Source organism: Acanthisitta chloris, unplaced genomic scaffold (genome assembly GCF_000695815.1).
Source record: "Acanthisitta chloris isolate BGI_N310 unplaced genomic scaffold, ASM69581v1 scaffold4548, whole genome shotgun sequence".
Taxonomy (NCBI): Eukaryota; Metazoa; Chordata; class Aves; order Passeriformes; family Acanthisittidae; genus Acanthisitta; species Acanthisitta chloris.
The window spans coordinates 4,499-19,959 of record NW_008686321.1 but is presented as its reverse complement, the minus strand read 5'-3'; the positions used below and the strand labels follow the sequence as shown (position 1 = coordinate 19,959).

The following is a 15,461-nucleotide window of genomic DNA, read 5'->3' as shown; positions in this document are numbered from 1 at the left end:
GCTTAGCTTCAAAATTAGTGATGAGTATAATTACCATGATGAGAGCTCATATTGGCAAGTTTTGATGTGACTGTGAGTGTGGCATATATACCTGTTGCATTTGACAAGACTGGTATTTCTCTGGTTAGCAAGGAAGCCTTTGGAGCTCAGCCTGAAATTTAAAGGCTTTGTGGATCGTGTTTTGTGTGAAGAAGGAAAAATGCAAACCTACCTTAGTGCAATCAAAATGAAAGGGAAAAGAAAAGGGTTTTTTATAAAACATTTCTAGGAGTACAAGACACTCTCTTCTGTGTGTTTTCTTCATAGTCTTTTGGCAAATGTTATTTCAAAGGAGCTCTGCAAAATACAGTTTCATGCTTGTCTTTGTACATTAATTTGCACAACCCATCCTAGACTGAATATACTTTTGATTAGTTTGATTCCTTGCCCTGACTTTCTTATAATTCAAGTGCTATAGCCTTGTTTTATCTGTTATTTTGAAATTCTTTTGAACTGAAAAAAAAATTTTTTTTACTGTATACTCAATTGAAGTTGTTTGTTCTTTTCCTAATCAGCTTCAGTTTTGTGGTTAATTTCACTTTTTATCCTTGTCCTGGTTTTCAAGGATTTAGATTAAAATCTCATACATGAAGCTACAGTTTAAGTTCAACTACTGTGGGTTTCAGATATAGTAAAAATTATGCTTTGTAGTATCATTAATTTTTCTGTTATTTCAGAAAAATTATTTTTGAGAAGCAGTGGTTCTATCTGGATAATGCCATTGGACATGTTTATGGGACTACATTTGAAGTCACCAGTGGTGGAAACCTCCAGCCAAAGCAAGAGATGGAAGAGACTACCACAGGTACCAGAGGATTGACTGGTGTTTGAAAAAGCTAGTTCCAATCAATTTGTTTCTTTGATAATACTAAATATAACAGAAAAGCTTTCTATTAATCCTTTGTTAACTTAATGTTGCATAGAAGTGCACAGTTTTGTCTTGATCTGTTGTTTCATTGGTGCTGTAACAAATAAGCTTTTTAATATAGGAGAAAATTTAAACCTCAGTTTGTGTGAATATGTTGAGGTTTATTTTACGTGTTACATTTCATTGTGTAGGGTGTACTTTGCAAGGCCATGAAGCATGTGGGTTTAATCACAAGAAATCTTTCTGTGAAACTAAAATCATGTGTTTCTCCGACTTATTTAGAGCTAGATTTTACAAGTCTATATCCTTTTCCTTTAGAAACAAAAGAAGCAGGTACAGATAATCGTAACATAGTTGACGATGGGAAGTCTCAAAAACTGACTCATGATGACATAAAGGCTTTGAAGGACAAGGGTATTAAAGGACAGGTAAAATTAAGGTTTTGGTATCATTTCTGTGCTGCCTTGATGATTATATTTTAGTTTATGAAGTAGGCTACTCTTCTTACCTGTGCATAGGTTTCAATGCTTTTTCTTTGTTCTTCTGGTCAAGTTGTGTTTTTTGGTTGTCCAAAAATGCTAAAGCTATTTTCAGAGAAAACTTCTTGTAAGGTTGGTGCCTTTGTCAATGGAGAGGAAATTTTTATAGCAACAGAAGTCATAAGAGATAGGAAATTTTTATAGCAACAGAAGTCATGACAGATAAAAAAAAAGCAGAGCTTGCATAATCACCATTGAGTTTTGTTTGAGATTCAAAACAGTATTTCTGTATTACAGACATACTAAAATTGTGCAATAATGAAACTATCAAAGGTGCAGGAAAGGATTATGGATGGACTACAAAGAATTAATAACACTTTGTACCATCAGTGTGCCTGTAGGCAGTACCCACCAAACACATGTGATGCTTGTGCTTTATCTGCATGTCGAAAGCTCAGAATATTCTCAAGAGATCAGTTCTGTTAAAAAAGGGATTGATATTTCATCCTGCACCTTGTCACAGAGCAAGTGAGGCCATCTGAAATGTGGATGAAGCATTGCAGCCAGTTCTGTTCTGCACATGTTGTCAAGCAAAATTCTCTCTCATCTTTGGTTTACCCTTTCTAGTAATAATAAGAAATTGCTCATGCTTACATCAAGTGCATCTCCTCCTTGCATCTTGCTGTTTGCTACTGCTCTTTGGAGCAGCTGTTCTGCTTTTGCCAGCTTAATTATGGATGGAGTTTAGAATGGTATTTCTTCTGTTTCCATGGTTGTGCTGCTAGCTGTGTTCTCTCTTGGAGGAGAATGTACTAATCAGTTTGATAGCTTTGATGTTTTCTATTTGTTCTCATTGTCCATGGCAGAAGGTCACTGTGACTTTTCTGTATGTCCTCAACGCGTCTGTGCCAGACATCTACAATCCTTTTATTTCAGATTATCAAAATATCCTACTTCATTAACTCTGGTTTCTGAACGGTAGCTGAATATTCATTTTAGGTTATATTAGCAGCAATAGATAATATTTCTCCATAAATGTCTGGTAAAATCTGAACTCCTGTTTGTGAATGACATGTCTTTGCATGCTCAATTTAGAGATGATTGTTATTTCTTATTTACTTGCTTTAACCCTGGCAGCAGCCAAGCCCCACACAGCTACTTGCTCACTCCCCCTGCAGTGGGATGAGGGAGAGGATCAGGAGGGTAAAAGCTAGAAAACTCATAGGTTGAGGTAAAGACAATTTAATAAGGAAAGCAAAAGCTGCACATGAAAGCAAAGCAAACCAAGGAATTCTCACTGCTTCCCGTGGGCAGGAGATGTTCAGCCACCTCCAGGAGAGCAGAGCCCATCACACATAAAAGTTACTTGGGAAGACAAACATCATGACTCCAAACATCCCCTCTTTCCTCCTGCTTTATATACTGAGCTTGATGTCATATGGTATGGAATATCCCTTTGGTCAGTTTGGGTCACCTGTCCCAGCTGTGTCTCCTCCCAGTCTCCCATGCACCCCCAACTTCCACACCAGCACAGCAGTACAAAAACCAGAAAAGGCCTTGGCTCTGTGTAAGCTCTGCTCAGCAACAACAAAACATCTCTGTATTATTAACTCTGTGTTCAGCACAAATCCTAAACACAACCCCATAATAGCCACTGTGAAGAAAATTTACTCTACCTGGCCAAAACCAGCACAAGTGTTAATGGGGCTTAATTTCCTATTACTTCACAAATCTCTCTCAGTTCCTGAGGGATTGGTGCTAAGATGAAGATGTGAAGTGGCATGTTCTCCAAGGGCATTGCATAGTGCTGCAGCTTCCTTCTGGCTTTTGCTTACCCTAGAGAAATACTCCCCATGTTCCTCACTGGAAATTTAACTGGAACAAAAAAGTCCCTCCAAAACAATATAATCAACCCAGATGCTACACTCAATTGTTTTTCCAAGAATAAAGCAAAAGAGAAAGATAGGCTCTTGCACATCGTTGATAATACGTGTTAAGTGTCTGAAGGAATAATGGCCTGAAAAGCAACAAGTGAGAAGTACTTGCACCACTGTAGTTTTTGAGCAGGTTCTTAAAGCACAATGAGAGACGCAGTGACCAAATTGAAAATCATTTTGTCATTCCTCCCCTCCCACCCTGCCCCCAGTTCCTGTGAGGCCAGGTTATACTATTGCTGTTCTATATGTTCCATAGAAACCTACAATTTTAGCAGTTAAACTGCTTTGATCACAGCAACCAAAATAGCACTCTGCAGCATCTGTTAGTGTGTTGCAGGCATGGAAACAAACCCTGAGCAATGAAAGCTTTTTTGGTTTGGTTTTGTTGGAGGTCTTAGTGATACCTCTAGCTGGAATCTGAAAGTATGAGGAAGAGTTGGATTGGCAAAGGGTGGAGATTAGAACAAGGAGACCAGGAAACCAGAACTGGAATTCTGGGAAAATCTGGGAGCTGGAGAAGGAAAAAGTCAGGGGAAGTATTGTTGGAAATAGTAAATGCTAAAGAGCTTGCCTAGCTGACAAAAATTCAATGGGGTAAGGGAGATGTCCAATGATTAGCCAGAGTAGAGGGGAAGAACTAGCAAAAGATGGGGGAAAAGGATACTCTCAGAGATGGAGGTGCTGAAATCAGACCAAGAGACCCAAAAAGGGAGTTGGATTAAACTAAATATTATGTATGACATCAGGTTCCTTGCCTGCGTAGCTTCACACAGGGTTTAGGGTACTGCCGTGCAATCCAGTTACTATGGGGAATGTTAGACTGACGAAATACATCAATTGTTCGTAATCACTGACAATAAACATAAGTATAGCTCATTCTAAATACAGGATAATTAAAGGTAACTAATCCCTTAGAGAAAGCAGGGTAGTCTTGTTCACAGTCAGAATATTTAGGTACTCAGACTTCGCAGTAAGGGTTGAAATAATGACTTGCTGATTCTGAAAGGAACAATCCCACTTTTCTTCATTTCTGGCCATACAAGTCTGCCCTCTCTCATGAGTTAGTTCTGGCACCTACCAGACTCCTTCTCCACAAAATACACCATTTTCAGGATAAGCCTTTTCAGTTTTAGCCTTTTTATGCTGGTATTATGTAGCTGAAGAACCCCTAGAGATAAAACTCTGTGATTAAATTCGTACCCATAGTCAGTGTAGTGCCCCACTTGTCATGTTGATTAACAGAAATTTACTTTGCCATTGATGTCAGTAGAAGGTAATGCCTCAACTGGAATAAAATATTTTCAATGTCTGTTTAAAACAAAACTATATATGAAATGAATGAGAAACAAATACTAGTTATAATAAAAATGAATTGTGTCTTCCAAGGAAATAGTTCAACAGTTAATAGAGAACAGTACGACATTCAGAGACAAAACAGAATTTGCTCAAGATAAATACATAAAGAAGAAGAAAAAAAAGTAAGTGAATTTTAGAACATGAAAAATGCTTAATAATTCTCCAAGTTGTTGAGATTAAAATAAGACTGTTACTGTGTGTTTCTTACAGATATGAGGCAGTTATTACAATTGTGAAACCATCCACTCGCATTCTTTCAACAATGTATTATGCAAGGGAACCTGGAAAAATTAAGTAAGTTTTTGTTTCTTTTTCAAATTATAACAGAGCAATACTTTAAACACCTGTATACCAGAGTGTACCTTTCTTCTCCTTTTGGTTTCTTTTATCTTTATCCTGTGATAATTAATGAGAAATAATGTAATACAGAAAATTAATCGACACGCTATTGCAGTAAATAGGAAAACTCTTTTGCATGCAGTGTCAGCTTTACCATTTCCCTACCACCACCTTTCTAATTACCTGTGTAGGAGAGGTTCTTGGCATTTTCAGAGGGCTCTTTTGCCTGGTTTTGGTTGGTGGCTCAGTAATCAAAATAACAAGCCGCTTGCCAGAAGCAGGAATTTTTGTCTTTAATGTGTTAAGGATTTAAAATCTGCAGTCAGAATTCTCCAGAATTTAAAAACATGTGGTTAAACGTGGGGGAGTCAGAGGGAGCGATGATGGCCAAGATCCTAACTCTGATTTTCATTTACCTAAACTAAACGGTCCATTCTCTGAGATGTTGTTTAAGATGGACTGATGCCTTGTTTTTAATGTAGTACTGATAGATCTAAGATGCTGAGATGTAAAATCCTCCAATATATGTTATTTAAGGCTTTTCAGACCTTTTTCCTTCTTCTACCATCTCTGTCACTTGGCTTTATTTTTTTATTTATATTAGTTGTAATTTCCTTAGCTATCACTGAGTCTCATCAGTGCACACACTGCAGTCAGCAGTGTTAGGTTTGGTCCTGGATTGCAGGAAAACAGGTAAAAATCACAGGGATACATTATTGGATCAGGAAGTACATTCATACCATTTACAAAACTGACATGATTGCAGGAAAACAGGTAAAAATCACAAGGGATACGTTATTGGATCAGGAAGTACATTCGTACCATTTACAAAACTGACACGTCAAGAGACCAAAATAAGTTTAAAAAATACTTTGTCTGACACAGCACGAGATGGCAACTTTGATATGTGCCCCCCACTTCATAATCCTACTTATGCTATTCCTTACTAATTTCTTGTTGGCTCCAGTTCTAGTTCTTCTTTATTGGCAGATGGTTAATCACAAGTTTCTGCATGGTGACTCCGAAGATCACTGATGCTGTTTGTGAAAATCTGCCTGTAATCCAACCATTTTTTTACAGGCTTCTGAGCTAACAGGCAGTATTTCTAGCTCTAAGAAAATGACTTTGTTATTTCTTATACCCCTCTGTCTTCTAGCCACTTACGGTATGACACCCTAGCTCAGATGCTGACATTAGGAAACATCCATGCTGGCAACAAGATGATTGTGGTGGAAACATGTGCTGGCCTTGTGCTGGGTGCAGTGATGGAGCGAATGGGGGGTAAGTCACACTGTAGCTTTAGTAATGTGCAGACTGAGGGCTTGCCTGAAACTCAAATACACATCTCTGTGATACTTTTAAAAGGCAGTACTTGAAAAAAATCTTTCTCAGTTTTTAAAATCTAGTTTTGCTTTCTCCAATATTCAAAGAGATACTTGTTTTTCCATTGAAGAAAGTTGCATTTTGCATATTTCGGTTGGATTTATTTTCCAGTATTTAAAATACAAAAAAATTTAATGTTGATATCCCTGTACTTAGATCTGTTTAGTTCCTATCTTTGGAATGACATTGTGGGCAGAAAAAGCTGTAAGGAACTTGTATACACATTCTTCCCAGACACCTGGAAGTTCAGGAAAGTGAATGGCAGGACACAGGAATAGTAACACCAGAATTCAGACAGCCTGCAGCACTGAAAATGTCATTCCTCGTCTGCTGTGTCAGAGATGCAACGTGTATTCTGCAAAACATATGTTCTCAAAGTATGTGACATTTTCTTGAGCATATTCTAGGAGAAGTTGGATGTGTCTTTCAAACTCAGTTAATTAGTTTCATCATTCAAAGACACTAGACAAAGGTGACAGTTCCATTCCAGAAGCCTAGAGAAGTAGGAAGCATGATGTGATGTTGTGCACACAGACTGTCTGTTGTCTGAGAAGCACACAGGCAGTTGTACTACAAATTGGTTTGTTTTCAGCAACTTTCATCCATAGGGATACTTTTTGAAGTCATTCGGATACAATTTCAGCATAACTATTGTAAAGTTCTTTTTAGTATGTTTAGACATCTGAGAGCTCTTCCTATAGAGCCTGTAAGTTGAAGAAACTCTTTGCCTATTAATGCTGTTTAAATTAGCTTTTGTTTTTTATCAAAACAATTCCGTAAATAAGTGACAAAACTTTGTCTTTTAAATATTAATTAAATTCACTTTTCTAACAATTTGTCACTATTTATATGTTCCTAGTTAACCCTAAATATGTGTTTAATACACCAATATTCTCTGAGTTGTCTTGTCCTTTTGATTTGCAGTAACCATTGCCCTTTCAATAAAGATTTTCTGACTTGAGGCATACTTCAGCAGTTTGTTAAATTTGATGGTCAGATTAAGAGCAGGCAATTTACTTCCCTGTTCTTAAAAGAACACTTCATTTAAGCATTTTAGGAATGTTGAAAATTAAGGCAGTTTAACAATTCTGGCTTTTCTGTGTGTTTTGATTCTTTTGCTCTCACAGGCTATGGATCCATTATTCAGATGTATCCAGGAGGAGGACCTGTTAGAGCTGCTACCAGTTGTTTTGGATTTCCAAAACCTTTTTTTGATAATCTTCATGAATTTCCTCTCAGCAAAGTGCATAGTCTCCTCTCTGGGACATTTTCTACAGAGACTCTGCCTTCAGACCCTGAAGATAACGCACTTGTGGAAGAAGAAAGCAATGGATTGACTGATGAGAAACAGACTTCCCTACAGGAAACAGAAGAGGAACCTACTACTGAAGCAGCTATGGAGATCAACCAAACAGAAGAGCAAGAAACAATGGACATTAATGCTGAAGATGTAGAATTTAAAGAGAACAAAGAAAAAAAAAATAAAGAAAATGTAAGAATATTTATTGTGGCTATTCAAGTTTTACAATGTCTATGAAGTTCTGATGTCTGAATCAGACATGCTGAAATACAGCTTATTCAGGTGTTAAAATGGAACTCTGGAAGTTGTCTTTTTGTCTTACATTAAGTCCTCTGAGTTGCAAAAAGTGAAGATTCAGTCCATGCAATAGTGATCTGATACATAATTACCAGTTAAAGTGCAAACCTTTTGTTTTGTTGTTCAAAGGTTCAGGAAAAGCAAATAAAACAATGGGAGAGAAGAAAAAAGCTAATAGAAACTGCTGCTTTGTTGAGAGAGAAGAATGCTGATGGGTGAGTTTGTTTGTATTTGTCAGTTTAAGAATGATGTCCCCCAATTTAGTGTTCCCAGTGAAATAGCCCAGACCACGTGCTCTGCTCACTCACTCTCCTCTGTGGAGAGTGTGGGGTGGAGCAGAGAATTGGAGGCACAAAAAGGTAAAGCTTTAGGTAAGGACTATTTACTAGAAACAGCATTGAAATAAGAAAACTAATAGTAACCACAACAATACTTATAAGAGCCGTACGAGACAGGCAAACAATTCACATGCGATTGCTCACCACATGGGTCCCAGTGCTGTCCCACCACACACCACAGCCAACCAGAAAAATCATCCCTTCCAGCCCCACTGCCCACTCTGCACATGGCATGAGGGGGGAAATAACCTTGGGGTCTTGGCCATGCCTCTCCTGGCTGCTGCAGAAAATTAAGTCTGCCCTGGCCAGAACCAGGACAGCAGTCAAAATGCTCTTCTGTTTGAAAGCATCTATAGAACATTGTTTCCCTTGAAACAAATAAAGATTTGTTTTAAAAATACTCTTTTTTAATATTTACAGCAAGCAGCCAAACCAAGTGGGTCTCGAGTCTTCTTTGCTTCTGATCTGGTTGAGATTTTTCTTCTGTTATTTAAATGGCTTGAAATTTCATGATCTAAAAGTCAACTGATTATGAGTAAATATTAAAGTGAAAATGAAAATTGATCCAAAGAAAAACAGAATCCATGTATAATCTAATAAAAAATGACTGCCAAAAAGTCACAGGATTCTAATTGGCAAAGTAGGGCCTGAAGTTTTAAGTTCATTAAAGTGGAACTAAGTTTGTTATTTTGGGGGTTTGATTGGTTGGTTTGGTTTTAGAAACTTGTTTCTTTTTACACAGGAAAAAACCCACATAACTTCATTTGACCTGCTTTGGCAAGGATCAGTTATTCCCAAGGAACAATTTAACATAAAGATTTAATATCATATGTGTTTTAAATTTATTATAAGTATATTCTTAGAAATTCTGGCCCTGGTTGTTGTGAATGCTGAAGTGATTCAAGTTAAGCAAGTAACATTAATTTAGTTTATTTAATAACATACTAATTTTCTCCTCCAAAGAATATTGTTTCACTGGGAATAAAGCTGGCTTGTTTGGATAAATTTTAGTGCACATTTATTGGTTATGTTTAAATGCCTTTGTATAATTTTTGGTTTTATTATTATGAAGTGATATGAAATTTTATTATTGGAACTTGTGGTCATTCATATTTTAGTATATCTCATGTAGCATATTAAAGTGGTAGAAGTAACCTTGTCTGTCAGGATGCAGAGACTGGTCATTCTGTGTTCTCTGAAGCAATACAGTGGTGAAGGAGGTTTGTAAAAAGCACTGTACATCTGTTTGGCAGCAGAGCAGCACCACTGCCTGTGGATGTGACCATTAAGCTGCTTAAGTAGTAGTAGTGTTTTGGTCTGGTTTTCCTGCTGTCCCTACTCCATAATTAATGGCTGTCTGGCAAGGTGAAAACTAATATTTGACTTGATATTTCCTGTAGTGTAAAATAGTATTTTCAGTTGTTGATTGAGTTCAAGGAAGCCTATTTAATATTTGTCTGTTTGTTTTCAATCACTTTTATACTTTTTTTGTCCTTTGTAATGCATGAAAGTTGTGACAGATTACATACCTGAAGGGATGAGTGATGTGCTTCAGGAAGCCTTCAGATTGATGGGGGAAAGAGAAGTTTATGGTGCCTGAGGGCACTAACCCAGATGGCTCAGTCATGATCATCTTTCTTTAGTCATCTGCCTTTTACTACAACCTTCCTTTACATGAAGAACCACAGGGTACTATAAAATTTGGCATGGAATAAAGAAATGCATCAAACTAAGGACTTGGTACCAGAGTAGAAGCAGGCAGGGAAAGTAAGGGGTTTATTTGGTTTTGCAGGTGGGAAGCAGGGAAAGGATAGGTAAAAAGCTATGTTGGAGGTGGGGAGATTTAGTGGCACACTGAAGAAAAACTGGTCACTAGGTAAAGATGGGCACCAACTTCAGGAGGATTAATTCTTGAGATCCTGAATTTAACAGGATTTACTACTTAATATAGAAGATATCACTTGAATAAAGTTACTATCTTCTGTGCTGCTATGTGGTAAAACATGGCTTGTACTAGATGTATTTGTTCCATTCCATTTATGAGAGCTGAAGTCTGACATAGCTCATTGCAGGAGGGGGGAAGGAAGATACCCATTGGGTATTTGGTATTTTTTAAAGAAGACTTTATAATAAAGATTGTGATATTGTGAGAGTGGAAATTGGTTTATAGAGACTCCATGTGTTCAGAATGAGGCCACTCCCCTCCCTCTACCCATCCCTGCCCTTCCTCTACCTCCTTCTGCTCCTCCCCTCACCCAATACATTAATTTTGAGACTGGCCAGACTACCTGCTGACAGCAATATGTGCTGCCATATGAAAGAACAGAATTTGATTTTTCAGTCTCTCATCTCTCACTCATCTTCCTGTTGTCTGGCAGAGCTCGTGGCAGTGTCAGAGCAGCACTCCAAGCCTTCAGAGGCACAGTATGGAGTATTTTCTTTACGGCCTGTTTGGTTAACTGCTGAGCACAATTTTTTTGAGGTTTGGATTTAAAGTAAATGGCTCACAAGGACGTGGCTGGTGAAAAAAACAAAATCAAAACAGCTGTAAAAGAATTGCCTCACCTCTTTATTATATTTAGAAAACTGAACAACCATTTTTACCTCCTTTTTGTAGACAAAACGGTGCATCCTGTGCTATACATTCCTCTGGAGAACAAGTGTTAGTTAATGGGTCATCTCATGTAGTATCCATATACTAGAGAAGTAGTTTAATTAGTGCATTCTTTCTGCACAGGCACAAGTTATTAACTAATTAATTCAACCATTTCTTGCAATCTAGTTTAGCAGTGGAGTTTTTTTTTAAATTAAAACTGGAGTTAGCTGTAGAGCATCTCAGCCATCTGTAGATCTATAATATTAAAAGGAGGATGGAGAATAAAATATGAAGCTTTTAAGTTGGCAAGTACATGATTTCTTTTTTAAAATATTTTTAGTCATGCCCATTCGGGGATTGTTTTCTTCAAATATTATTTTTATCTAAAAGTGTATTTAATGAAGACTACCCAGTCTAAAGAATCATGACTGATTCTAAGCAACAATTGGCAACCACGAATTTTAAATTGTATTTGGAAAACAGTCTTGGGACAAAGAAAGCAGCATGCAAATTCTTGGGTTGTAAGAATTACTGTGGAGTTCAACACAGGTGGAATAAGTCCTTTTGCAAATAATTTAATATTCTGCATTTTAGGGAACAAGTGTTTTATCCTCTTAATTATGCAAGTAGGAAATAATGATTTGTTTTTATATTTGGGGAGTAGTTAGAGACATGAAAACAAGCTGATGAGCAACTTTTAAGCTATAATTGATTGCTATGCTAAGTACAAGAAAATATCACTTAATGAATAGGTTTTGTAAGCAGAAAACTAATGTGCATGGAACTTCTTTTGCAGCTTAATTGTAGCCAGCAAGTTTCATCCCACACCCTTATTACTTTCTTTATTGGAATTTGTTGCTCCTTCAAGGCCTTTTGTTGTCTACTGCCAGTACAAAGAGGTAAATGAAGTATGTTACTTTAGCTGTTACAGTTCAAGTTTGATATTACTCTGCTGTATAACCTACTGTTTTGGTTTTTTTAAGCCATTGTTAGAATGTTACACAAAGCTGAGAGAAAGAGGTGGTGTAGTTAACCTAAAGCTGTCTGAAACCTGGCTACGAAACTACCAGGTAAGGATTACACTAAGTGGCTGTCAAAACCATGTGAATGCTGGGGAACAGAGCACTCCCTGAAAATATGGGGGTTTGGACTGAATGAAACCATGTACAAGCTCATGCATTTGTTTTAGCTAACCAAGAGTGGGGGGGTATTCTCAAGAGTTTTAATGCTTCATTGTTAAAATTTCAAATGGAAATACTTAATTTTCTTCTTACAAAACATTTCACTTAAACGTTTGCTGAAATACTTGTAGTAGCAAAGTGACAGGTTTAATAAATGTTCTGCTTTAGTGTAGCTAGCCTAAAGTCAGGGACAATCCATTGTCTTGTAAGAGAGATGTAGCAAAATATACAAGTGTTTACTCATTTCCAGTGGGTTTGACAGCTGAAAAAAATATGTAATGCTAATAATAGTGGTGACTTACAAAGTCGTCATCGTCAAATAACACATTTCCTGGAACTTCAAGTAATAAGAAGTTTCTGGTCTGGGAACTCAACAGTGAATACGAAAGGAGAAATGTCAGTTTGACTGACTTTCTTTGAGCAAGATGTTTGCAAGAAAATGAGTTGCTGCTTGCAGGAATGTGTCTGAGAAATGGCCCACCATCTCTGAAGAGGTGTATGTTACTGACCTTCTCCTTATCCAAGGGCTTCTGGAGACCATAAGGAATTATTATTTAGGGGTGACTTAATTCAAGGGTGGCCATGATTACTGATCAGGCAGCCAAATTGGGAGTGATCAGATGATTCATAGATACTCACGTGAGTTAGGCCTGGCAAGAGTTACTGTATCCAGGTGCAACAAGGAAGAAAACTGCAGTCTCCTGGACACAGGTAAATCAGTTTAGACCTGAGATGGCAGTCATAGCAAGGAAGAGGCATAACTGAAGAGAAACTCTGTGCAAAAAAGTGTAATATTGCTGAAAGCAATGGTGTATTGCTCTGTCTTACCTTAAGAGTAGCTGCTTAAGGGTGATAGTGACAGAACTGGAAATTACTGTATTACTTCATGCTGTTTTGTTAATTAGCTGTGGTTTCTTGCAAAGTACACTACGTCTGAGCACATAAATGGGACTTTCATGTACTGCAAACCTTGACTTAATTTTTGCTGGAAATGCCATGAAGAAGTAATCAGCAAGGCCTGTGTTCTAGGTATCAGTAGTACCTGTGTTCTTAGGTATTTCTATAACTGGATTCTCAGCTGCAGATATTTTGCCCTTTAAATATAAACACACTTTGCAAATGGCTGTTTGTTGTTGTGGCTGAAAAAAATATTACATCCTATACTGAAGCTGGAATTACTCAACGTGATGTGCACATATAGAGCGAGTTTTTACAGATGCTTCTTGTGGGGTGTTTTTTTGGGTGGTTGTCCTTGTTGGGTTTTTGTTGTGGTTTTTTGTTTTTGTTTTTTTTAAAGATCTTACCAGATCGAAGCCATCCAAAACTGACAATGAGTGGAGGTGGAGGGTACCTTCTCTCTGGCATCACTGTTGTCTTGGATCAGGGCAAATCTGATTCCAGTAATTTAGAAGCACTGAAGATGGACGAGCCTTCATCTAAAAGATGCAGAGTTCAAGACCTTCCTTGTTGACATTTGAAGAATAAAATTGTTTTTTAGATCTCAGGAGTCTTAATGTTAGCAAAATAACAAGTATGCTTTCTGTGCTCTTGACCTGTCATACATCTGTCAGAAAAAGCAGCAGAACAGCATGGGAGGGAGGATTGACTCAGTCCTTTGAACAGCATGGGAGGGAGGATTGACTCACTCCTTTGGGGGGGGGTTATATGATCTGAATGGGAAAAAAAAACTTTGGAAGCAAACATCACACTGAAATCACAGTAACTTCAAAAAGAAGAGATGAAGAGAAGATAAAGCATCAGCAAAAGCATTGTTTGTTTGTTGCCAAAATCGAATATGATATAGCTTTTTAAAAGGTCGAGTCCAAATCAACACATCTAACTTAGCTGTCTATTTTCCCAGAATTCATCTTCCCAGTGAATTCTCATCTACATAGTGATCTGCTCCCCCTCTGCACACAGAACTTGGCTGTGTTCAGAAATTTAAGAAACTAGAATGAACAGCAAAAATTGTAACTTTTTTATTGTTCCTTTGGGAAAAAAAAAAGAGAAAACTAATACTAGACGTGACCCCATGTTTTCCTGAAATAAATACAGAAGAGAAGATACATGTTCCTAAATTAAAATATTAGAGACATCTGCTTAAATATTAGTATTGTCTGTCATTTTCCCGAGTGTTGTTACGTGTTTTTAAGATAATACTATTTTGAAAACTGCTATATGTATATATATTTATTCTACTGTTTCTCTTTCAGGATGTCTAGCTTTTTTGTTAATTTTTTTAACTTTGCATTTACCATTTCAATTAAACTGCAGGGTGTTTTTGCTAATGAGATTTATCTTTTTCTTACTTTTCCCTCTTATTGGAAATAAAAAGGTCAAGCATAGGCTTTAGGAGAACACCTTTGCTGGCTGCACCCCATTGCACCTCTAGTGGGGAGCATTAGGCCCATGTGGGTGCTTGTAGGGCCAGCAGGACTCTGTTTCCATCCTTGAACTTACTCATCAGTTTCTGGACTGACTGAACAGAATCTGGAGCTTCGGGATCAAGTAATCAGACTTCATAAAGCTGTAAAATTCTGTATTTTGGTAAGAGTAATTTTCTTTTAGAACACCATTAGCTCAAAACAAAACAGAGGTTATATTTTGTGTAAAGAGGCAGTTAAAGATTTCTCCCAGTGGAACAGGTACAGTTTTTATCTGCCTCTGGTTTTTGTAAACTTCTCAGTGTTGTTTTTCTACTTTTATGGAAAATTTCTTCTCTTCCCTTTGCCTGCCAATGTGAAAAATCCATAAAGGGAGAGGATGTATGTTTCACCATTTCCTCTGTATTCCTGCAGCCCTCTGGATCTGAAAAAATGTGCTTTGCCCCTCTCACCTTTCCATACAGTGCAGGTGTTGCAGATCACATGTAGAGAATAGACGTGTTATGTGTGGTTCCAAGTGAGCTTTAAAAAAAATTCTGGATTTCTCAACTTCTGTGAAGAACTAGGAGGGAAAAGGGGGAGGGAAATAAATTTTCCCTTACTGTATGCCCACACATGCATACTGAAGGTAAACTGAGACTTTGAAAGCAGCCACATCCAGTAGGTGATGAAATTCTGAGATAACCTAGCTTAGAGCAATGGACAGGAGGCTGGAAGCCAGGGAAAAGCAACAAAAGGATTAAGTCAATGTAAGGCAGGAGACTAATAATGAAAAAAATTTTTTGTTTCAGTTTTCTTCCCTGTAAAGCAGGCATAGTTATTTCTCTGCCACTTCTGTTGAGCTGGTAGGTACACTGCTGTCATATCTGTACACTACAAAAGTGTGAAAACTTAGTAAAAGTGAAGCTACCAGCAAACGTTTTAAGCTGTACTTGTCATATATACTGTGACAATAAAAATAGTA

At 37.4% G+C, this 15,461-nt stretch overlaps 1 protein-coding gene across 1 annotated transcript; it reads left to right on the top strand.

The window, feature by feature from the left end:
- The first annotated feature begins 720 nt into the window (after positions 1–720).
- TRMT6 (tRNA methyltransferase 6 homolog (S. cerevisiae)) lies at positions 721–13,728 on the top strand. Its single transcript, XM_009080067.1, has 10 exons — positions 721–844; positions 1,226–1,335; positions 4,710–4,801; positions 4,890–4,973; positions 6,175–6,299; positions 7,529–7,893; positions 8,128–8,213; positions 11,729–11,831; positions 11,916–12,002; positions 13,411–13,728. Exons 1-10 carry the CDS (start codon positions 826–828, stop codon positions 13,582–13,584), a joined length of 1,245 nt encoding a protein of 414 aa, XP_009078315.1. The 5' UTR covers positions 721–825; the 3' UTR covers positions 13,585–13,728.
- Positions 13,729–15,461: the final 1,733 nt, after the last annotated feature.

Coding starts and splice junctions, on each gene's coding strand:
- TRMT6 (XM_009080067.1), top strand. Junction 6,300..7,528: donor AGTGATGGAGCGAATGGGGG/GTAAGTCACACT, acceptor TTGCTCTCACAG/GCTATGGATCCATTATTCAG. Junction 7,894..8,127: donor AAAAAAAAAATAAAGAAAAT/GTAAGAATATTT, acceptor TGTTGTTCAAAG/GTTCAGGAAAAGCAAATAAA.